Source organism: Vanacampus margaritifer, chromosome 8 (assembly GCF_051991255.1).
Source record: "Vanacampus margaritifer isolate UIUO_Vmar chromosome 8, RoL_Vmar_1.0, whole genome shotgun sequence".
Classification (NCBI taxonomy): domain Eukaryota; kingdom Metazoa; phylum Chordata; class Actinopteri; order Syngnathiformes; family Syngnathidae; genus Vanacampus; species Vanacampus margaritifer.
The window spans coordinates 10,597,345-10,619,985 of record NC_135439.1 but is presented as its reverse complement, the minus strand read 5'-3'; the positions used below and the strand labels follow the sequence as shown (position 1 = coordinate 10,619,985).

The window sequence follows — 22,641 nt, the reverse complement described above, 5'->3', positions numbered from 1 at the left end:
GAGAGTAGAAGGAAAAAGTCACGATCGAGTTATTCCAATGAAAGTTGTTTTTTTTCAGCGAGTAGCGCGCTAATTAGCATTAGCGAGGCAGACTGGAGTAGATCATTACAATTCCTTGCACATCTATAGATTGGAGCAAAAATCATTGTCAATCAAATCATTTTGAATCTAAAATCTAATCAACCCAATGTTGGGCAATCTGCTCAAAATCCACAGCTAGCCTGTGAGTGGGTTAGAAAAATAACCCAGAATTGTTTTAATGTGCATTTTAACAGTCTGTTAAAAGTACCAAATTGCTCATTACGTTAAGTTGTGTCTTCCTTACAGACGACATCTTCATCGAAGGCTTTGAGATAAAGACCAGCAGCTGCGTGACCATCCAAAGCCAGTTCTTCTTCACCAACACCACCAACTCGTACAACGTGCTGCAGGATTGTGGCAACTGCTCGCGGTGTGTTTTACACTTCACCTCCCTGCAATGCGTGCCGCCATATCTCGTTTGCTGTACACATGCCCTTCCTCTCCGGTCAGGCTGTTCCACGCCAAGCGGATAGAAAACACCAACCTCCTCTTTGTGGTGGCCGAGACGCTCCCCTGCAGCTCTTGTGAGATTGAGAGACTGAGCCAAGTCAGGACGGAGTGTATCCTTTCTCACTCGCACACACACACACACACACACGTTAGCATTAGAATTGGTCTCCTCAACTAACAACTCTCAGTCCAGGAGGAGAATCCTTGCGAGGTACTGAGCAACGCACGATATCGGAGAGGTCCGACAAGCTGCCTTGACTTCAGTGCCTTAGTGAGTAGAAACACAACAAAAACGATGCCGTTGTCCACATGCTTATGTACTGTACGTGAAAAACCTTACAAGAATCAATAGCGTGTGTATAACATGAGTAGTATTTTGATGTTGATTAATCAATTATTTAATTATTAATATTAATTCATAATTATATATATACATATATATTAGGGGTGTGAATTGCCTAGTACCTGGCCATTCAATACGTATCACGATTCATAGGTCTCGATTCGATACCGATTAATCCCGATACAAATCTATAAATCGATTATTGCGATTTTTAAAAATAAAAATAAAAATACTCAAATTTAGAAAATACTAATCAGTAAACTTGTTCATGTACACTGTGAGATTTGTATGAAAATGTATTTATTTATCTGAAAATTCAGGCTTATAACCAGGGATGTGATTTTTCCGCTAATTCGCGGAATTCCGCTTTTTTTTATCTCCCCCCCAAAAAAAAAAAAATGTTTTTTAAATTTTTATTTTTATTTTTTTTTTTTAGTAGTAGTAGTAGTTCATTGTGTATGCACATGACTCCGACAGATAACATCTTCTGCTATAACAAAGACATTTGTGGTATGCTCTAATATGAGTTACTTTTCATTTGGTCATGATACAGTTATTTGTTCATGAAATTTGAACTCTTCAACATTATTTATGTGTTAACTTAGTAATCACATGAGTTAGATATGATGATATTCTCAGTGATAGTTTTTAAAAGCAAAGGCAGTCCAATGTTTTTGAATGTGACGGATTTTGAGTTGACTAAAACTGCCATTTTATATGGGATAGTTCAATATACATTGAAAATTTATGCTGTTGTTTTGTCTATTTCTTTGTCATGTGAGTGCATTGAAAGTACTTAAGTGCCCTGGACCTAGCTGGGTGCCAGCGGCCCCCAGACCCCCGGCTAAATTTTCAGATAATTTCACTTTGGTCAAATCACATCCCTGTATAACTGAGCCACTGCATTTAACAAACAGGTTGCAGTCTGTTTCATGTTTGAACACTGAAATCAAATATTAAGGCTTAATGTTCCATTAATATAACATTCTTCCATTGCTTAATGTGTGAATCCTAACCCTAAATAAGACGTTTTGAGAAAAAAAATTGATGTTTAAAAATCGATTCGGCCACATATCGAATCGATTCGAGAATTGCGCGCTGTAATATCGCGATATATTGCCGAATCGATTTTTTCTAACACCTCTAATATATATATATAAAATGGTGTAATTAATATTTTATGTTGATTGCAGGAAAATACTTCCGAGTGTGGACGGGCACATTTTGTGCAGCCGTCCTTGGGCGTCCTTCTTGTCCTTCAGCTCATTCTGCCTTTCTTTCACCACTGACACGTGCCACTTACATGGAAGGTCAGGTACCCAAAGCAAGTGTCTCTTCTTCTGGATCAACTTTCTTTCTTTTCTTTTTTTTTCTTTTTTTGTGGCTCACCGGCCATTTGAATTACTCCTTTAACGGGACAACAAACAAGCGCTCGACTGGAACGCTTGTCAATTTGGGGCCAAAGAGATGATGTTGGAATTCTTTGTCCTTTCTTTCCTTCTGGAACGCGACAGCATGTAAACTGCTATGAGTTGATTCCGTCTGTGCCAAGGCGGTATCAAAAGTTTTCCCGGTACACTGAAATGAATACGGATATGTTCTCTGAAGTTGGGATGACATGGGAAAGAAAAAACAACAACTTTATAGCTCAATTACGACAAACAGCACACTTCTTTTTTTTTTGCGGCCTTTTCGTCACATTGAAGTTCTTTGACCAACTAGAACTAAAAAAAAATTTGATCGCCGGCCACATTATGACATGTTTACAACCTCTCGGTGACATTCTAACATTTACAAAGCAAGCATTTTTAAATAAACAACTGCTTATTTGTATTCTGGGACCACACATAACAGTGACCAAATATTTAGGATGAAATGATCTTGAAGTGCTTCCATTCCGAAAACCATTAAGCACATGACCTTTGGCAAAGTCAAGACAATTAGTATTGAATATTATGGTCATCAATGTGGCTTCAAACTAATGTAACAGTGTTCAGTGCAATAATGCAATGATAGTTTGTACTTTTATTCACAATGCAGTTCGATTTTAGTGCAGTGATCGATTGAAGTGTTTCGTAAAGAACCAACTCAATTTCAAACAAAGCGGCAGGACTTTGAATGAGTTGTTGAACAATTCTAAATGTTTCTGTGCTCTTCCGCACGGACGCAATCATGCAATCACGTTTGCTTCTTGTCTGGGGAATGTAGCTTCCGAGCAGCTTTCTGTGTTCTCACCGTTATCATTTTGAGATGACTTTTCATTTTTGAAAGTGACTCATCCACTGTGGCACGGCGTTTCAGTATGACAGCAATATCCGTTTTTTTGTAAGTCACAAGCAAGTTTCAGCAAAAAAGTGCAATAAGTGTCACAGAAATTTGCATGACCCGTTCTAAATTGAAGTTGTTCTATTTTAGTCCACTAGGTGCTGCTGATGTACAAATCAGCTTGCACTTGTCCTCAAACCGAATACAGGAGAAATGTATTCATGCACACCTAGAATCTTCCTTAAAGCAAATTCAAAGAAAGCTGTCAATGTGGAGTAAATATTTTTGACTGACAATGCTAACATATTAGCATTTTTTCTCAAAATGCTACAGGATGGCACGTGCGCATATGGGGAAAAAATGCCAAATGAAAATCATGCATTGCACACATAATAACAAATAATACAAATACTGTATAACGCATTGGTATAATGTTGGCCAAATGGTAGAAAAAAAAAAAAACTTTTTTTTTTTTGTATGCGCAGGTCAATACCCTTGTGGCATTATGGGGGAAAAAATGCTATATCATTAGCATTTCGCCCACAAGTATGTCAGAAATATTTTCAAATACATTCGAACGTACTTGCTAGCTGCTTCAGATTAGCATTTGCTCATGCCACGGAGCGTCAAACTGCCAATTTGGAGTAAAGATTTTGGACTGATGAGGCTAAATGCTAACATATTAGCATTTGTTCGTACTTGCTAGCTGCTTAAGATTAGCATTTGTTCATTATGCCACCGAGCGTCGAACTGCCAATTTGGAGAAAAGATTTTGGACTGATGAGGCTAAATGCTAACATATTAGCATTTGTTCATACTTGCTAGCTGCTTAAGATTAGCATTTGTTCATTATGCCACGGAGCGTCGAACTGCCAATTTGGAGTAAAGATTTTTGACTGATGAGGCTAAATGCTAACATATTAGCATTTGTTCCCATAATGCCGCAGTTTATTGGCTTGCACATGCGCATACTCCATGGCATTATGGGGGGAAATGCCAAATGGTAATCATGCACTGCATAAATAATAATAAATCATAACATATACTAATAAACGATGTTAACGTAGTTAATTTTATAACCTATGCCAAATGCTAAAAACAAAATAGCATTTTTTATGCGCAGGTCTTATGCGCATTATGGGGGAAAAATGCTACGTTTTTAGCATTTTGCCTGCAAATATGAATTAGAAGTATTTGCAAATACATTCAAATGTACTTGTTAGCTGCTAAAAATTAGCATTTGTTACCATTATGCCACATCCTATTGACTTCAAAGGAAGCGTCGTTTTGACTGACAAAGCTAAATGCTAACATATTAGCATTTTTCCCCACAGGGTATGGTTTGTGCATGCGCATACCCTGTTGCATTATGGGGGGAAATGCCAAATGGCAATGATGCTTTGCAGATATAATAATAAGAAAATCATAAAAAATCCAATTAAACATTTACTTACTTAATTTTTGAACATATTTAAATAATGTAGACCAAATGCTTAAAAAAAAAAGTTTTTTTTTTATAGGTGTGCATGCGCAATTCAATACCCCGTGCGGAAAAAAGTTTCAGCATTTAACCTACAAGTGCATTCAAATATATTTGCAGATATTTATAATATATTTACTCCAAATTGGCATTTCCACGCTTTCGTAGTCATCCCTCATTTTGTCACTTCTGGGCCATTCAATTCTTGCCAGCGAATTGATGGAGCTTAATTGATCTTGTACAAAATGACATAACTTGATAACATACCACAAATGTTTTCTCATCTGAGTATTTTTTTTAGGACTAAATAATCCTACAGTAGAATGCTGTTGTCTTTTTCCTCCGTCTGCCAGATGTTTTTTGTTTTTTTTTTGTCAGCCTGCAGTGCCTTGTGGCACTCCCTTAGGATGTTACATTGACGTACATTTCTAGCACCTTTCGCGTCTTTTCCGCCCCGAATGTTTGGGATGTTTGTTTGCCTACTGTTGTGCATCTTTGTAGCCCCCCCCCCCCCCTTCCCCAGCATGGTCGGGAGAGATTTGCCAGGAACATTGCTTTCAAAAGAAATACCAACCGCTTTCAAATGAGGTCTTCAAAACAACACTGCTGTATATTGAGCAAAAGTGTTGATACGCCACAAAGTATTAAGGTCAGTGTTGTAGTTTTGTTTTCAAACGACCAGTATTTATTTGCATGATGTTTTTTGGAACACTTTGTGTACATAGTTGAATGGATATGAAACATTCCTCTTGGGGATATCTTGTGGAAATGATTGAGGAACAAAGTTTGACTTCAGTGAAGCCTTAGAACACTTTTTCTGTCTTTGTTTGTTCATGCTGGAAGTTTGAAGCACAAAAGGGGATGACACATTTCATTTATGTAGGAGAAAAGTTAAAAAAAGAAAAAAAAAAGAAGGCAGGAGCATGTAAGAAATTGATGTATTTGTTGCTTATTTGATTTATAATGTATTTTATCTTTGTATTTGTATATTTGAAACAGAACGGTATTGAATGTGTATGACGCTTACGTGGGCACAGCAAACAATTCACGAGAAGATCCAGAAATAAAAAAGACAAATATTTGACAGTTTATGTCTAGGAAAGAATGTCTCAATGTTTTTTGCACTAACTTTGCTCTTCATTTGGCTTACGTTGTCCTCGAGTGGCGATCGTTGTTCCGCTCTTTGTGCCGACCTCTCGTCATGCCGCCTCATTTTTGTATGCAAAGCAGTCTGCGGAATACAACAAGCTTAACTTTGTAAACATTTTGTCAATCACCTTGCAAATGGATATTTCAATGTTTATATCTTTGGTGATTAAATGCTCTTGATATTTTGCAGCTCTGTGTCATTGTTTCTAGCAGTGATTGCAAATAAATAAATACTAATTTAAAAAAAAAATATATATATATATATATATATATACAGTATATATATATATTAGGGGTGTACCTGCGATAATTGATTTTTGTGATTTTTTTTTTTTTTTTTTTAGCTCAAATTTAGAAAATACTAATCACTAAACTTGTACATGTACACTGTAAGATTTAAATGAAAATGTATTTATTTATCTGAAAATTCAGGCTTATAAATGAGCCACTGCATTTAACATTTTTTATGTTTTATGTTTGAACAGCACTGAAATAAAGTATTAAGGCTTAATGTTCCATTGGTATAAAATTTTTCTATGCCTAATGTGTGAATCCTAACCCTCAGTAAAACGTTTTGTTGAATATTCCCATCAAAAAATTGATGTTTAAAAATCGATTCGGCCGTATATTGAATCGATTTGAGAATTGAGTGCTGTAATATCGCGATATATTGCCGAATCTATTTTTTCTAACACCCCTAAAAAATGTTTTTTATATATATATATTTTATATATATATATATATATATATTTTATATATATATATATATATATATATATATTTTATATATATATATATATATATATATTTATTTTATATATATTTATATATATTTTATATATATATATATATATTTTATATATATATATATATTTTATATATATATATATATATATATATATTTTATATATTTATATATATTTTATATATATATATATATATATTTTATATATATATATTTTATATATATATATATATATATATTTTATATATATATATTTTATATATATATATATATATATATATACATACATACGCCATTCATATTTACTGACGTCTCTGCGGGTTCAGGGCTCTTTTGTTGTCCCTTGCAGGAGGTCACGTCTGTATCAGCTGTCAAGGGTAAAAATTTTTTTTAAAAAAAATGTGGATGGCGTTGACCAGACAAGAAATCCATCAATCAAGTATCTTGTGCATTTGCTCACAGCGTCACTCAGTAAAGACACTCAGGAGAAACATGATTCGGAGTCTGGACATTCTGCACAAGCTTCCAGCGGTAATTGTGGCGTCTCTGTTGCAATAAAGCCGCATGCGATCATTAATCTGCTTCTGATGACCGATACCATCCAATCCGCTAATGCCTTGTTACTATACACCCTCTTCTATAAGTGACTACTTCTACTGTCTGTGATATTGGAATCTGCCAAAGTACTGTAGATTGATTCGCATGACAATCACCAATATAAAGTGGAGTTACAAAAAAACAGGGAAAACACTAAACCCAGACGTGACAATGCTACGTACAAAGACAGAAGAGATGTTTTTTTAAAATGGTGCTTCCTGCTGCGCGTGACCGTCGCTCAGGGTGTGTAGTCCGGGATGCCTCGCATTCAGGATTGGACAGGTGCCTTATTAAGTGGAGCGCAGGGGGCAAAGGTCAGCCCTGGTTTGTCACTTGAACACGCTCCCCAAAGAGGAAGCGCATAGTGCCAGCCGCTCGCTATTTCCTCAAGTCGCCTGCTGTCAATCTTGAGTATGTGTTGCACTCCTTCTTCCGTTTGACAACTTTATTTATAAAACTTTATTCGTCTCCAAGTTTGCCAGTTGTCTTTGAAGAGCCTTACATGTTTGCTATGTTCTTCTTCTACCTGCGCAGACTGATGATGTCATTGATCTGCTAGCTCTTTGACTGCCAAAAACGTTAAATAACGTTTAGTAAAATCCTATGGAGGAGTGCCAAAGACGTTAAAAGACGTTTGTTTCAAAACAGAGGTGAAACTAACCATTTTCTATTATTGATTACTGAAAAACGGAATAAGGTAGAAACAAACTTTTTTTTCCTGATGAAAGATGAGAGTCCAATCTTTTATTTGGCAGTATGTGTGTTTCCATAGTCCAAACACATAATTTTCTGTGGACCTTGAAAGATCAGTCAAAATGCTTAAATCGGCTGGCACCCACGGCATCCCTTTTCTGAAAACGTCTGGCAGTCAAAGAGCTAGACTGGATTTGTCTGGCAGAGATTTGTAATTCAGTTTTGCCCAGTAAAAAAAGAAAAAGAAAAACAACATTAGATACACGGATCTACATTGTTCCTATTCACAATTGTCATGTCAGACCTCGCCATGTAATTTTTTTTAAATTTCCACTATGTAAACTCCAGATATCTGCAACAGAAATGCCGATCGGTAATTTTTGAGGTATCTCCAACATGAATATGATTAGTCGTAAATTATTTCAATTCAAGATATCAACACGCCGCTTTTCAGATATCTTAAATGAAGTTTCAACTCGACAAAAATGATATTGTAGCTATCTCCAACGGGTGTTACACATATCTACAATTTAGTTGCACATATCCGTAATTGATTAATTTATTTATATTAAAAATATAATTATGACTAGTCAGGAGGACCTCCAGATAGTCAAAATGATTAAATCTGCTTCCTATAATGATGCAATCCAAACAAAACATATACAATATAAATCAATATTGATATTAACATTATAACATTTCTCTTCAGCAAGGCATCTTGTTTATCTTTACTAAAAGTCTCATTAATAATTATTTATCATTATATTGTATGCTGTCATGCAGTCCCCCCCCCCTTCTTCTTTCCACAGCTCTTCTTGTGTTTATCTCAAGAAACCAACATGGTTGAGATAAAAGGCTGTCCCACATTGAAGCGTAATTCGTCTTCTTTAAGATTTTTCTTTCATTCATGAGGATCCAGTCTTTTTAGATGTATAATTAGAGTGCTTTTAAACTTACTCCAATATAAAAAAAAATAAAAATTTGCAATGTATGATAACATTTACAGTAAATCTCACATTCCTAATCTAATCTAACAACCATAACCCTAATAATACTAGTGATGTGATACCAGCACGAGTATCGGTATTCACTTTTGCATACTCCTCGATACCAAGCACTTGAAAATGGCATCACAGTTTCTCAGGTAACAACCAATCACGTCTCATTTTTTTTTCTGGGTTTGGTCATGTGACGTTTACAAGCTGAGCCCTTGGCCACTGTGATGTCGTTTTCAGTCGACAGCAAGCGACTAAATGGACAGAAGAACTGATGGACTAACACAGGTGGATGACTACTAACAGGAGAACAATAAAAAAACATATCCACAAAAAATGTAGACTGCTTCTTCAGATCTATTTTCCTTGAGATTCTTCAACCCTGTTCTTCAGAAGCAACAGGTTTGAGTCCTGGAATCCAATCTCAGCTTGAACCAGACACACACTTTTCATACTTGCAGTGTGAAAGAAAACAAAGTCTTCAGGCAAAATCGATTTATTGAATGTACATCTACAGGATATGATGAGAGTGTTCTGATGAAAGATCATATTTTATGATTCTCATTCGAAGCGCTCACTGAGGTTGCTTTTTATTCTTCAGCATCCTTTGCCTACAACGCAAACACATGAAAGATGTGGCCTTAGTTTAGCGTCACATGACAGCAGAGCAGAGCGACAGCAACTACTTTGTGAGACTCACTTTTCCGATTTCCCGACTTTTGGCCCTCAGCTTGTTGACCTGCGACTCTGCGATGTCGGCGCGCTCCTGAGCCTCCTCCAGCTCGTGTTGAACCTTCCGCAGCCTGGACATGTGAGTGTTGGCCTGTTCCTCCTGCGGGAAAGTTTTATTTATTCAATCAAGACTGTTCCTTTTTTAAAAATGCTTATGCTTGGTTTTGTTTGACTACTAACATGCAAACTAAAAATTGATGACTAGCATTTTTTTTTTTTTAATTTGTGGCACTATAACTGTAAAATAGGCAAATATGGCACTTACAGCCTCTTCTGACTGCCTTTTGTAGGCCTTGACCTTCAGCTGCAGCTTGTCCACCAAATCCTGAAGCCTGGTGACATTTTTCTTGTCCTCCTCAGTCTGATGGAAACATGAGTCAGTTGTATTATTTTTGCACAGCTGTCAGATAATTGACACGAGGCAGAAGACTTAAACCCTTTTCACATCGCTTGATCTCCATTTTTTACTCCCTGCTACCGGTAGGCTTCTACGACAGCACTTCCAAATAAGCGCAGCGTGAAAAGGGGCTTAACACCTACCTGGTAGGAGAGCTCCTTCACTCGTCTCTCATATTTACGGACGCCTTTGACCGCGTCGGATCCTCGCCTCTGCTCGGCTTCTACCTCAGCCTCAAGCTCACGCACCTGAAACAAAATGGAGGTTCATTAACCACGGTCTACGTTATGATTATCGTTTGGTGTTCGGTTTAGGTGAACGGTATGGGATTTTTTAATAGGTTTTAGGTGAACTAATGAATACACGCACGCACATACAAAATTAAAAATTTAAAATTAATAAAAAAATTATAATATATACATATTTTTTTAATTTAATTTTTTTAAAAAAGAGAGAGCAATGATGATGATATGTCAAATCGGTAAAATTACCAAATGAACAATACTGAGCTCTCCAGGGGAAAAAAAAAAAAAAAGATTATGGTTTAGTAGTCTGTTAGCGAGTGTGATGAGATCTTTACCCGAGCCTCCAGTTTCTGGAGCTGCTTCTTGCCTCCTTTCATGGCCAGATTCTCGGCCTCGTCCAGACGATGCTGCAGGTCTTTGACGGTCACCTCCAGGTTCTTCTTCATCCTCTCCAAATGAGAGCTGGTGTCCTGCTCCTTCTTCAGCTCCTCTGCCATCATAGCGGCCTACAGCGCGAGAACCGTGAGCTCAACAAACGCTTTTAGAATGAGGTGAATTGACAGTGTGCGTTAAAACTCACATCAGTGATGGCCTTCTTGGCTTTTTCGTCAGCATTTCTGGATTCCTGCACAGCGTCCTCCACTTCACCCTGGACCTGGACGAGGTCAGCTTCCAGCTTCTTCTTGGTGTTGATCAGGCTGGTGTTCTGTTTTTAAACGTAGCAATTGCTTACTTTCCAGTTGTTGCCATCGAGACATTTTTGTGAAGAGTACCTGAGAGTGCAGCAGACCGACACGCTCGCTGGCGTCCACCAACTCGGACTCAGCCACTTTGCGGCCTCTCTCCGTCTGCTCCAGAGCAGCTCGCAGCTCCTCGATCTCGGCCAGCATCAGGTTGTTCCTGCGCTCCACCATGGCGACCTGCTCCTTCATGTCCTCTTGACCTCTCATGGCTTCATCGAGATGAAGCTGGGCATCCTGCGCGATGAAACGTCGACACAAATCAGTACCTCTTTCCTTTCAAGATGGTCTTTTCAGATCTCTTCTCGTCTGTACCTTGAATTGTCCCTGAACGTTCCTCAGTTGCTTCTGGGCCTCGGATGCCTGGCGGTTGGCGTGGCTGAGCTGAATCTCCATCTCGTTCAGGTCTCCCTCCATCTTCTTCTTGATCCTCAGGGCATCGTTCCTGCTCCTGACCTCAGCGTCCAAAGTGCTCTGCATGGACTCGATCACGCGCTGGCTGTTCCTCTTGATCTGCTCCATCTCCTCGTCCTTCTCTGCAAGCTTTCTGTCAATCTCACCCTTGACCTGGGTCAGTTCAAGCTGAACGCGGAGGATCTTGGATTCCTCATGCTCAAGAGTTGCCTGAGGACAAGCAGGACAGGATTAACATCGTCAAGATTCTCCTTACGTCCTCTCCTGGTAATCGAAGTCGATCTGAATTGTTACCTCTGCTTCCTCCAGAGCTGTTTGAATTTCATTCTTCTCACTTTCTACTGCCTTCTTTCCCTTCTCAAGTTCATGGATTGTCTTTCCCGTCTCTCCGATTTGCTCGCTCAGGTCAGAAATCTCCTCTGCAAGACAGTGAGGTCACATCACATGTTCTTTAAAATGTTGGGTCACTGTGAAAATCGGGGTTTTACGTTGGAGGTTCTTGTTCTCCCTCTTTAGGGTCTCCAGGTGATCCATAGTTTCTTCATAGGAGTTCTTCAGTTTGAACATTTCAGTGCTGAGCGAGCGGGCCTCCTTCTGAGCTCCCTCGAGTTCTGCCTGGCTCTCTTCAAACTTCTGCTTCCACTCAGCAAGAACCTGAACACAACGAAAACAAAAGCGAATATTGACGACTATGTTAAACCTATAAACGGACAAAACATGCCTTGTCAAAGTTCCTCTGCTTCTTGTCAAGGTTGGCAGCCAACGAGTTGGCTCGCTCCACGTCGATCATCAGATCTTCCACTTCGCCCTGCAGCCTCTGCTTGGTCTTTTCCAGAGAGGCGCACTTTGAGTTCACCGCCTCGATGGACTCCTCCGCATCTTGGAGACGCTGGGCCAGCTTCTTCCTGTAGGAACGCATCAGTTGGTTTAACGACGGAAAGGCGCTTTCACCGTTGAGATCGTTTCGCTGAAGGTTACTTGGCCTCCTCGAGCTCCTCAGTGCGCTGGATAGCATCCGTCTCGTATTTGGTTCTCCACTGGGCCACCTCGCTGTTGGCTTTGGACATGGCTCGCTGCAGCTCGGCTTTGGCCTCCTGCTCCTCCTCGTACTGCTCTCGGAGAAGGTCGCAGTCGTGACGGGACGACTGAAGCCCGTGAGCCAGAGCGTTCTTGGCCTGCCGCGCAGAAGAAGTCAAAGGTGAATATTCCCTGCGAATCATCTTTTTTTTTTTTTTTGCGAGGCCGATTACCTTGGCTTCCTCCTCAATGTGCCTCTTGAGCTCCTCAATCTGCTGCGTGTAGCCCTGCTTCCCTCTTGTGAGCTGCGACACCAGAGCTTCTTTCTCCTCCAGCTGACGCGCAAATTCGCCTAATCAAAGATGGCGTGTTCAAAGTCACTCAAATGATGCTAAAAGATTGGAATATTTGTGTGGTTGTCAGGTTATGCGTACCATTCTCAGTTTGAAGTCTTGCCTTTTGGGCGCTCGTGTCATTCAGTTGACGGACGTTCTCATCATTCTTCGACTTAAGCTCGCTCAGTTGATCTTCTGATGTCCTGCACATCTTTTCAAGATTAGCCTGTTGGAAGAAGACTTTTCTAAGCACGGGAACATCATTTTTTTAACAATCTCGTCTCACCTTTGATTTGGCAATGGTCTCCATGTTGCAGCTGAGGTCGTCAATCTCCATCTTGTATTCGCTCTTCTCCTTCTCCAGCTTCTGCTTGACCCGCTGCAGGTTGTCGATCTGCTCGCCGAGCTCGGCCACGCTGTCGGCCTGCTTCTTGCGGAGGGCGGCGGCGGTGGCCTCGTGCTGCAGGGTGGACTCTTCCAGGTCACGACGCAGCTTCTGGAACTCGGACTCGCGCTTCTTGTTCATCTCGATCTGAGCCGAGGTGGCCCCGCCGGCTTCTTCGAGTCGCTCGCTGATCTCCTCAAGTTCCCTGGAGAGATCGGACCTCTGCTTCTCCACCTTGGCGCGAGCAGCCCGCTCGGCTTCAATTTCCTCCTCCAATTCTTCAATACGGGCCTGAAAGACACCAATTTGAGTTTCTCTTTTCTCAAGATCTCTATTTACGAATCTTGTCACCTGAAGTTCTTTGATCTTTTTCTGCAATTGGACTCCGAGAGTTTGCTCGTCTTCGATCTTACTCAGTAATTGGTTGACCTCAAAGTCCTTCCTGCAAGTGTTTATTTGCAGTGTGTTAAAGTTGCGGGCTGATAAGATGAATACAGCAAGTACATCAACATACTGTACATACTTCTTTATTTTTTCGTCAGACTGCTGCTTGTCATTCTCAAGATCCATTATCGATTCCTGAGCCAGCTTCAGATCCCCCTCCAGCTTCCTTTTAACTCTTTCAAGATCCATACGGAGCTTCTTTTCTTGCTCCAGGGATCCTTCAAGCTGTGAGGAACAAACGTGTCGAACAGTGCATCCCCACCTCGTTCCACATTTGCTTCAACACGGCTGACTCACATCATCCACTTGCTGCTCCAGCTTGGATTTGGCCTTTGTCAGAATGTTGACTTTGTCTTCTTCTGCCTGAAGGTCGTCCAAGGTCTGCTGATGGGCCTCTTGGAGGGCTTTCTTCTCTTTGGTCAACTTGGCAACGGTCTCGTCTTGAGAAGTCATCTCTTCGGTCAAGTTTTTGACCTGCACACGTGTTCAAACATTTGAGTGAAAAAAATGATCTGAGGTATCAACAAATAGCAAATTGTACAACCTTGTTCTCAGTGGCATGTTTCTCCTTTTCCACTTTGGCCAGGGTGAGCTCCAAGTCGTCGATGTCTTTCTTCAATTCGGAGCACTCGTCCTCCAGTTTCCTCTTCTTTGCCGTCAGCTCAGCGTTGATTTCTTCCTCATCTTCCAGCCTTTCAGTCGTCTCTTTGAGTTTGGCCTCAAGCTGGATTTTGGCTTTGATGAGCCCCTCGCACCTTTCCTCCGCATCAGCAAGGGTTTCGCCCTCCTGCAGTCGCAATGGAATAAAATGTCAACAATCTTCATCGTAATACTCTATAAACGCATCTCGACCTATTTCACATACAGACTGAATCTGCAGTTGCAGGTCATTCTTCTCCTGCAGGAGAGAAACCATCTTCTCCTCCAGTTCCTTCTTCTTGGCCAAGGCCTTTACGAGATCTTCCTTGGTTTTTTCGAAGTCCTCTTTCATTTGAACCATTTCTTTCTCAGTCTCTGCACTCTTGAGCAGAGGCTTAATCTTGAAGTAAAGCTTCATCCATGGCCAGTGTTTGACATTCATGAATGAGCGGACGTTGTACTGGATGGAGTAGATGGCCTCTCTGACAAAAAAAATGGAAGCAATGCTGAGTCATCTTTTCTTTGTTTGAAATGACTTTGCAGAAACTTATCGAGGGAGACGGTACCTCCTCGCCATCATCTTAACAAACTCTCGTCTCATCAGGTGACCTCTGCAGAGAGCCTGAGTCATTGTGACCAGCTTGGCCAGTTTCTCATCTCGCATCTCCTCCAGTGTACCCAGCAGGCCGGCTTTGAAGAACACCTGGAAGTCACGACATCGACAACTGCTGTTTACGGTCATGAAACAAAAATGAATGGTTTACTCTACCTTGGTATGGCCAAATTTGTACTGTGTGTGATCCACATCGATGGAGCCCAGAAGTTTCTCTGAGGCCTTCTTGTTATCGATGAACTGACCCTCAGGGATGACGCTGGCATTTAACACTTTGTATCTGAAAGTAAATGTCTCATTCATTTAGGATGCTTTATTTTGAAGGACAAAAAAAATCACTGGTAGTATTTGACTATTGTACCTCTGCTTAAAGTCACCATAGAGGATTCTGCTTGGGAAACCTTTCCTGCAGATCCTGATGCCCTCCAGCACGCCGTTGCAGCGCAGCTGGTGGATGACCAGGAAGTTCTCCATCAGACCTAATATTTATTGTTGGGAATCAGTATTAAACATTTATCAGAAGTGAGTAAATTTATAGTAAGAATCATAAGAACAAGTTATATTCATCAATTTGTATTTATTTATCTGGGGAACTCAATATTGTTCATTTGGTAATTTTACCAATTTGACATGTCATCATCATTGCTCTCTTTTTTTTTTTTTTTTGGTATGTGGGTGAGTGTATTCATTAGTTCACCTAAAATCTATTAAAAAATCCCAAACCGTTCACCTAAACCGAACACTTCCAGCTAGAGTCGTGAGGCCGTCAGGAGACCCGAGGAAGGACCAAAGAAATTTTAATTCTATTCGTCTTAATATGAAAAGAAAACTGCACTGAGCTGTCACCAATGTCCTACAAATGCAATGATGCCATCTAGTGGCAGTAAAAATCTATGAAATACAGTTAGAGTCATCATACCTGGCGTCTTGGATTCATTAGGAATCAGGCAGCGTACAAAGTGAGGATGTGTGCACCTCAAGTTTGTCATCAGTTTCCCCAGATTCTCCTGAGCAATTGAGAAGACATCGGTTGATAAATGGAATGATGCATGAAATATGTACGGTAATCTGCTTCTTCATCTTTACCCTGAACAAAGCAGACACCGTTTGGAAAGAGCCACCCTTCTTCTTGCCAGCTTTCTTTCCACCTGCACCCTCAGCTGTTGGAGCAATCATAATATTATCAGTAAGACGATGTTCACTTCTAAAATAGATGCGCACAATACGTCCTACCTTCTGCTGAGGCGTGGGATGCATACAAGAAGGACAACAGCTTGGTAGAGGACTTCTGGTAGAGCTGAACGACCGAGTCGTTCAGGGGGTCCTTGTTCTTGTCCAGCCAGCCGCTGATATTGTAGTCAACAGTGCCAGCGTAGTGAACAAGAGAAAAGTGGGCCTCGGCTTTGCCCTTGGCAGGCTTTGGCTTCTCAAAGGACTTGTTTTTGCCAAGATGCTGGTCGTACAGTTTGTTCTTGAAGGTTGTGTCTGAGGCCTTGGGGAACATGCACTCCTCTTCAAGGATGGAGAAGATGCCCATTGGCTGTAATGACATTCCATCTTTTACTATAGTACCAACACAATGATTTCGGAATAGAGCGTTTTTTTTCTTCGATACCTTCTCGATGAGCTCAATGCAGGCAGCCAAGTCCATGCCGAAGTCAATGAACTCCCATTCGATTCCTTCTTTCTTGTACTCCTCTTGCTCCAGGACGAACATGTGGTGGTTGAAAAACTGTTGCAGTTTCTCATTGGTGAAGTTGATGCAAAGCTGCTCCAAGCTGTTGAACTGTCACGTTAAGAAAACGTCAACAACCGTTTTCAAATGAACTCAATTTGGACTCAACTCTGGATGTAGGACTTACATCAAAGATTTCAAAACCAGCAATGTCCAAGACACCGATGAAGAAGCTTCTGGGCTGCCTGGTGTCCAGCATCTCGTTGATTCTCACCACCATCCACAAGAACATTTTCTCATAGACTGATTTGCATAGGGCAGAAACAGAGTTGTTCACCTGTTGACACAAATCAACATAAATGAGGAGTTTCAAGAAATCATGCTCCTTTTTATTTATTTAAAAAAAAAAATCTTCTTCCGGAGAGCTCAGTATTGTTCATTCGGTAATTTTACCGATTTGACATGTCATCATCAGTGCTCTTTTAAAAAAATATATATATTTTATTTTTTATTTTATTTTTATTTATTTTTTTGTATGTGGGTGAGTTTGTGTTTGTGCGCGTGTACATGCGTGTGTGCGTGCGTGTGAATGTGTGTGTGTGAAATCATGCTCCTGAAGCACGCCTTCGTACCTGAGGCACAGTCTGGCCCTTCGTCACAAACTCGTTTCCGACTTTGACCCTTGGGTAGCACAGGGCCTTCAGGAGGTCAGCGGAGTTCAGGCCCATGAGGTAGGAGATTTTATCAGCGACTGAAAAGAAATGACATTAGGCTTGGCTAAAGAACGACGGCCAAGTGATTTGCGACTCACCCTCAGTGCCGTCAGGCTCGGCCTGCTCTTCACGCTGCTTCTGCTTGAACTTCATGTTTCCGTGTTGCATCACAGCTCCAGTTAGCTTGTACATGCTGAACTTCTCCTCAGCAGTAAATCCCAGGATGTCAATGGCTGTCTGTAAAATGAAATAGTGTCATAGTAAAAATGAGCCCAACAACTGAAGTCGATACGACTGTTGTCTTACATCAGTGGCAATGAACTCCTCAATATCATTGATGCTCTTGACAGTAATTTCACCCTGACTGATCATGGGATAGTCGTAAGGGTTGGTGGTGATGAGCAGAGCCTCTGAAAAAAAACAAAATGTGCCCTTAATTCTCGTTCCACCGAACTTCAAAGGTGCCAAATGTCTTCATACCGAGCAACTCGGGTTTGTGTCCTGTCATGATCTGATAGAAGATGTGGTAACTCCTCTCAGCAGACAGCTGGAAGGTCACGCGAGATTTCTCCAGCAGGTCTGGAGACCACACGGACCAATATTAGAAAATGCCCCAAAAGCAAGCTGTGCAATGATTTCACATCTTACATGTTTCAATATCTGCAGAAGCCAGCTTTCCCGTGGTGCCAAAGTGGATTCTAATGAATTTACCCTTGCGTCAAAGAGGAAATAGTGAGTCTTTTAAAACTCTTTGACTGCCAGACGTTTTCAGAAACGGGTTGTCCCCAGTGCCAGCCGATTTTAAGCATTTTGACTGATCTTTCAAGGTCCACAGAAAATGTTGTGTTTGGACTATGGAAACACACATACTACCAAATGAAAGATTGGACTCTCATCTTTCATCAGAAAAAAAAAGTTTGTTTCTACCTTATTCCGTTCTTCAGTAATCAACAACAGAAAATGGTTAGTTTCACCTCTGTTTTGAAACAAACGTCTTTTAACGTCTTTGGCACTCCTACATAGGATTTTAATAAACGTTATTTAACGTTTTTGGCAGTCAAAGAGTTAACACCTTGGAAAATCATTTTGTGAGAAGACATAAAGACACTTACAAAGCGTGATGAGTTGTCATTCCTCACAGTTTTGGCATTACCATAAGCCTCCAGCAGGGGATTTGCTGCGATGATTTGATCCTCCAGTGAGCCCTTCAAGAAAAAAAAACTTCATTAAATATTATGTCTGTTAAATTTAGTGTGTTTAAAAAAACAGACCAGCAGACATAAATTAAGAGCAAAATGACACGATTGCAACTATTTGTATTTCTACCTGAATTTTGCCAGAGTGCTCTTGCTTCTTTCCTCCAGCCACTGCGATTGTCGCAAAGTACTGGATGACACGTTTGGTGTTCACAGTCTTTCCTGCGCCGGATTCTCCGCTGAAAAGAAAAAGAACAAACCATCAGCAATCAATTCCTTTCCTGTTAAAAAAAATAAAAAAATATGTAGTATAAAAGAGGCAAACGTACGTGATAAGAACAGACTGATTTTCCCTGTCTGCGAAAAACATAAATAAATTTAAAAAATCCTTTATTCAGCATATACAGTAAATTTATAGAGCTACATGAAAAGCTGAATGATACCTTGGAGCATGAACTGATAGGCGTTATCAGAAATGGAAAAGATGTGAGGAGGAGCCTCAATCCTCTTTTTGCCTCTGTATCCTGCAACAACCTTGGAGTCATACACTGGGAGCCACTTGTAGGGGTTCACAGTGACGCAGAACAACCCGGAATAGGTCTAAAAAGATATAATAAGTTTAAAAAAATGATGAATGTTAAGCCATTTAACCCACTGGATCCAATATTTCCTTCTGAATCGAACTCACGTAGATCATCCATGCCGCGTAGCGCTCTTTGAGGTTATACAGCACGGACGGCTCGCTGAGGTGGGTCATCATGGCCATGTCCTCAATCTTGTCGTACTTGGGGGGATTCATGGGGAAGATTTCATCCTCCTTTACAGTAAGAGTCTGACAGAGAAGTACACAAAGTGAAATAGTAGTCACACTTTTTTAATGAGCTGTTCAATAATCAGTGGTAGTCTATGCTTCCAATGATTTGGGAAAAGTTTCTGACATTTAAAAAAAAATTTTTTTTTTTGCATGCTTGGGTGATTGTAAGGACTTGACCTGCCCTGACCTTAACCCCGCCAAACACTTATGGAGTGGAGAATGATGAACCGGGCCTTCTCTCAAGACTAAAATACTTTAATTTAGTGTACACAACAGACTTTTAGACTACATTGTCATTTTGTAAACAATTCCTTCATTGATAATTTCACAAAGCTTTATTGTTTTGTTCGCAGCGTGACAATTCTCACCTTCCCGCATTGTGTTTCCACGGTGGCTTTACCACCTTCCCTCTTCAACAGTTTGCCCTTGAGGTACATCTCGCTGGCTTCGCTCACAAAGTAAGACGTCTTGGCATCGAAGGGAGTGGTTTGGGCTTCGATGCGCTCTTTTTCCGTCTTGCGGAGGTAAATGGCCGCCGCGCCGAAGCACTCCATTTCTGCGTCCCCGCTCATGATGATGCTTTACTGCAAGGAGGGGAAAACAAGCCGGCTTACATTTGTTCGGGTCACGTGATAATCCACTCTGATCTGATGTTTGATGTATTTTGATGGATGGATGGATAGATAGATAGATAGTGTTGGCATTTTACTGTTTCAATTTAATCATAACTTGTAATTAATTATAAAGCAGTGGGGGCTGTTTCCTGATTTTTCAAGATTGTATAAGAATGCTGTGAGTCCGCTGTAAGGACACACACTGAGGGAAATCACACTGATTGAGTGTATCTTGGCTGTGTCTCAGAAATTTCTGAAAATAAATCCTTCGAAGGAACCTGATTCACCGATCTCAAGTCTGATCCTGAAAACAACATTACGAACACGCGGAAAACATAAGGATCGTTTTTCAACAATGGATGGATGGATGGATGGATGGATGGATGGATGGATGGATAGATAGATAGATAGATAGATAGATAGATAGATAGATAGATAGATAGATAGATAGATAGATAGATAGATAGATAGATAGATAGATAGATGGATAGATAGATAGATAGATAGATAGATAGATAGATAGATAGATAGTGTTGACATTTTACTGTTTCAATTTAATTATAACTTATAATTAATTATAAAGAAGTGGGGGCTGTTTCCTGATTTTTCAAGATTGTATAAGAATGCTGTGAGTCCGCTGTAAGGACACACACTGAGGGAAATCACACTGATTGAGTGTATCTTGGCTGTGTCTCAGAAATTTCTGAAAATAAATCCTTCGAAGGAACCTGATTCACCGATCTCAAGTCTGATTCTGAAAACAACATTACGAACACGCGGAAAACATAGGGATTGTTTTCCAACAATAGATAGATGGATGGATGGATAGATAGATAGATAGATAGATAGATAGATAGATAGATAGATAGATAGATAGATAGATAGATAGATAGATAGATAGATAGATAGATAGATAGATAGATAGATAGATAGATAGATAGATAGATAGATAGAACAAAGGGAGTTTGTAAACATGGACACTGAAGTGGAGAGATGAATCCTCCTTTAGGTTAGCTTTGTGCTAGCTAACAGCTACGAAAGACATGACATGGGGATGGATTTCAAACTTGACCAAAAACAAAAAAAATAACATCCTGGGTTCTGCCATTGGCCAGAGTGAGGGATTCTGAAGGTTAAACTAAGTAAAACTAAGCTAACGAAAACCTTCCCATAGGTTGAAGCAGCAGCGTTAGCGCGTCTGCCACAGTCCTAATACACTCCGATATGTTTTCAAAAAAGTGAATATGAGACTTGTTAAAGGAATTTGGACAACAAATGGTGTCGATAAAGTGTTCTATATAAGTGTACCACATTTACCATTCACCATTATGATCAAATTGAATTGTTAATTTTTTGGGGCTATGATGTGTTTTTCATGCTACAATTAGTTAGCCATTCAAATTAATTTGTCACTCGGAGATAAATGGATGGATAGATAATGTGATGGATGGATGGATGATGTGATTGATGGATTCAGATGTTGTTGTCTGAAGAACAAATATTCAACAAAGCCAATCTCTTTCAAACAATGTCACACATCCACTGACCGTTAGTAAGAATGAAGGACGCAAATAACAAAGGCTTAACTTACTCTCTTCCCTCCCTCAGCAGAACAGTGAATTACGGTTGATGATGAGGATTCTGAAAAGATGGAGCAAACCAAACACGAATAGTCAAAATTACTTCCTAATAAGTGTAATAATAAATAAAGGAGCCGGCGGTCCAAGTTGTGTGGAGGCTTTGTGATGACTGGCAGCGAGTGGTCATGCCCGGCATTGTTTTCTAAGCTGCTGGCTTGCCTCACTCTAATAGAAGACTGAGAGACACTCACCTTGACTGGTCGCCTGTCACTCCTTGAGGGCGTCCGGCCAGCCTTCTTATATAGAGTCGGGCCTTTCATGACTTGCTTTTTTTGGTCATGTTCTTTCACACCTTTTGCCCGGCATCGTCTTTCATTGCCGATCGATAGCCGATCACAGTCGGACGTTCCTGATCACTCGCATCCTTAAATCATGAAATACACGGGTGGGAGCAGAGCAAATACGGTAGAATGTCGTTTGTATGGCAGCAATGATAATTGTTCATTTAGCTCGAAAAGGGAACTTCATTGCTGTCAGCAGCAGATTAAATGGGCTTGTGAGTGTTGATAGGATGGTTTTGCTCAGACATTCAAATAATTCCATTTGATGAATTAGTTTTAAATAGAAACTTTTAGAACCCCTAAAAGCCACGGTTAATAAACAATATATGATAATACATTGGATTTAAGGGAAAAAAGGTGCCATAGAGAAAAAAAAGAAACAAATAGATGAAGGCAAGGCCTTTAAAAAATGCTTTTCTTTTGACCGCGTGTAAATATTTTTCTGGCGGGCATGTTGTGTTACTACAGTTCCGGCATTGTTTGGGTCTTTACAATAATCTCTCTAATGCACCTTTGGCACTGAGGGGCAGCCAACTTTAGCCGCAGAGAAGCGCTCATGTGTCACTGGTATTTTGTTACAGAAGCCTCGCAAGTCTTTCCTGTGACAAAGGAACAAAAAGAAGAACTTGTGAAAACAATGATACGGCACGCTCGGCCTGATCAAATCCCAAAGTTAATGAGATTTGTCGGGAGACAAAAGAGAATGTAGCGATGCTTGTATTAATAGCAGCGTATCCGGTCAAAGGATTACAGGAGGGCATTATTGAAAGAGGACATTCTTCCGACACTGCATGCCATGACAAAGCATGCCGAGCGAAGGAGGAAATCTGGGATTTTGCTTGTTTATTTTAGAAATGTCTCAAAATGTAAGTGTGTGTGGATTATTTTATTTCTTTTTTTCCCCTTTTTTTCTGGAGAGCTCAGTATTGTTCATTTGGTAATTTTACCA

The 22,641-nt window shown here is 40.3% G+C and overlaps 2 protein-coding genes across 2 annotated transcripts in view; one reads left to right on the top strand and one right to left on the bottom strand.

Moving 5' to 3' along the window:
- cacna2d2b (calcium channel, voltage-dependent, alpha 2/delta subunit 2b) overlaps window positions 1-5,957 on the top strand; it is a 30,685-nt gene extending 24,728 nt beyond the window's left edge. The window contains exons 35-38 of the mRNA XM_077573174.1: window positions 328-451; window positions 532-641; window positions 720-802; window positions 2,068-5,957. Of these exons, the coding sequence (XP_077429300.1) occupies window positions 328-451; window positions 532-641; window positions 720-802; window positions 2,068-2,163 (413 nt within the window). The 3' untranslated portion in view covers window positions 2,164-5,957. The remainder of the gene's footprint in view (window positions 1-327; window positions 452-531; window positions 642-719; window positions 803-2,067) is intronic.
- A 3,321-nt stretch (window positions 5,958-9,278) lies between these two features.
- LOC144056391 (myosin heavy chain, fast skeletal muscle-like) lies at window positions 9,279-21,677 on the bottom strand. The gene is made up of 41 exons (XM_077573173.1): window positions 21,603-21,677; window positions 21,363-21,412; window positions 19,526-19,741; window positions 19,032-19,175; window positions 18,787-18,943; window positions 18,673-18,700; window positions 18,474-18,582; window positions 18,260-18,352; window positions 17,796-17,859; window positions 17,628-17,726; window positions 17,454-17,557; window positions 17,246-17,384; window positions 17,067-17,185; window positions 16,622-16,771; window positions 16,375-16,545; window positions 15,993-16,299; window positions 15,846-15,919; window positions 15,679-15,766; window positions 15,121-15,238; window positions 14,916-15,039; window positions 14,713-14,849; window positions 14,373-14,628; window positions 14,052-14,294; window positions 13,805-13,981; window positions 13,587-13,732; window positions 13,415-13,505; window positions 12,965-13,354; window positions 12,778-12,904; window positions 12,577-12,695; window positions 12,305-12,501; window positions 12,048-12,231; window positions 11,815-11,980; window positions 11,621-11,745; window positions 11,228-11,536; window positions 10,946-11,149; window positions 10,753-10,878; window positions 10,508-10,678; window positions 10,071-10,175; window positions 9,796-9,891; window positions 9,499-9,630; window positions 9,279-9,409 (listed from the first exon to the last, which is right to left on the bottom strand). Exons 3-41 carry the CDS (start codon window positions 19,727-19,729, stop codon window positions 9,389-9,391), a joined length of 5,814 nt encoding a protein of 1,937 aa, XP_077429299.1. The 5' UTR covers window positions 19,730-19,741; window positions 21,363-21,412; window positions 21,603-21,677; the 3' UTR covers window positions 9,279-9,388.
- Between the last annotated feature and the right edge of the window lie 964 nt (window positions 21,678-22,641).

Bases quoted from the DNA above. Each gene is read 5' to 3' on its own strand.
- LOC144056391 (XM_077573173.1), bottom strand. From the start codon at position 19,729: ATGAGCGGGGACGCAGAAATGGAGTGCTTCGGCGCGGCGGCCATTTAC. The intron at 18,701-18,786 runs GTATCATTCAGC...TGTTTTTCGCAG, and splicing joins CTATCAGTTCATGCTCCAAG to ACAGGGAAAATCAGTCTGTT. The intron at 15,040-15,120 runs GTACAATAGTCA...ATTTACTTTCAG, and splicing joins TATGGTGACTTTAAGCAGAG to ATACAAAGTGTTAAATGCCA.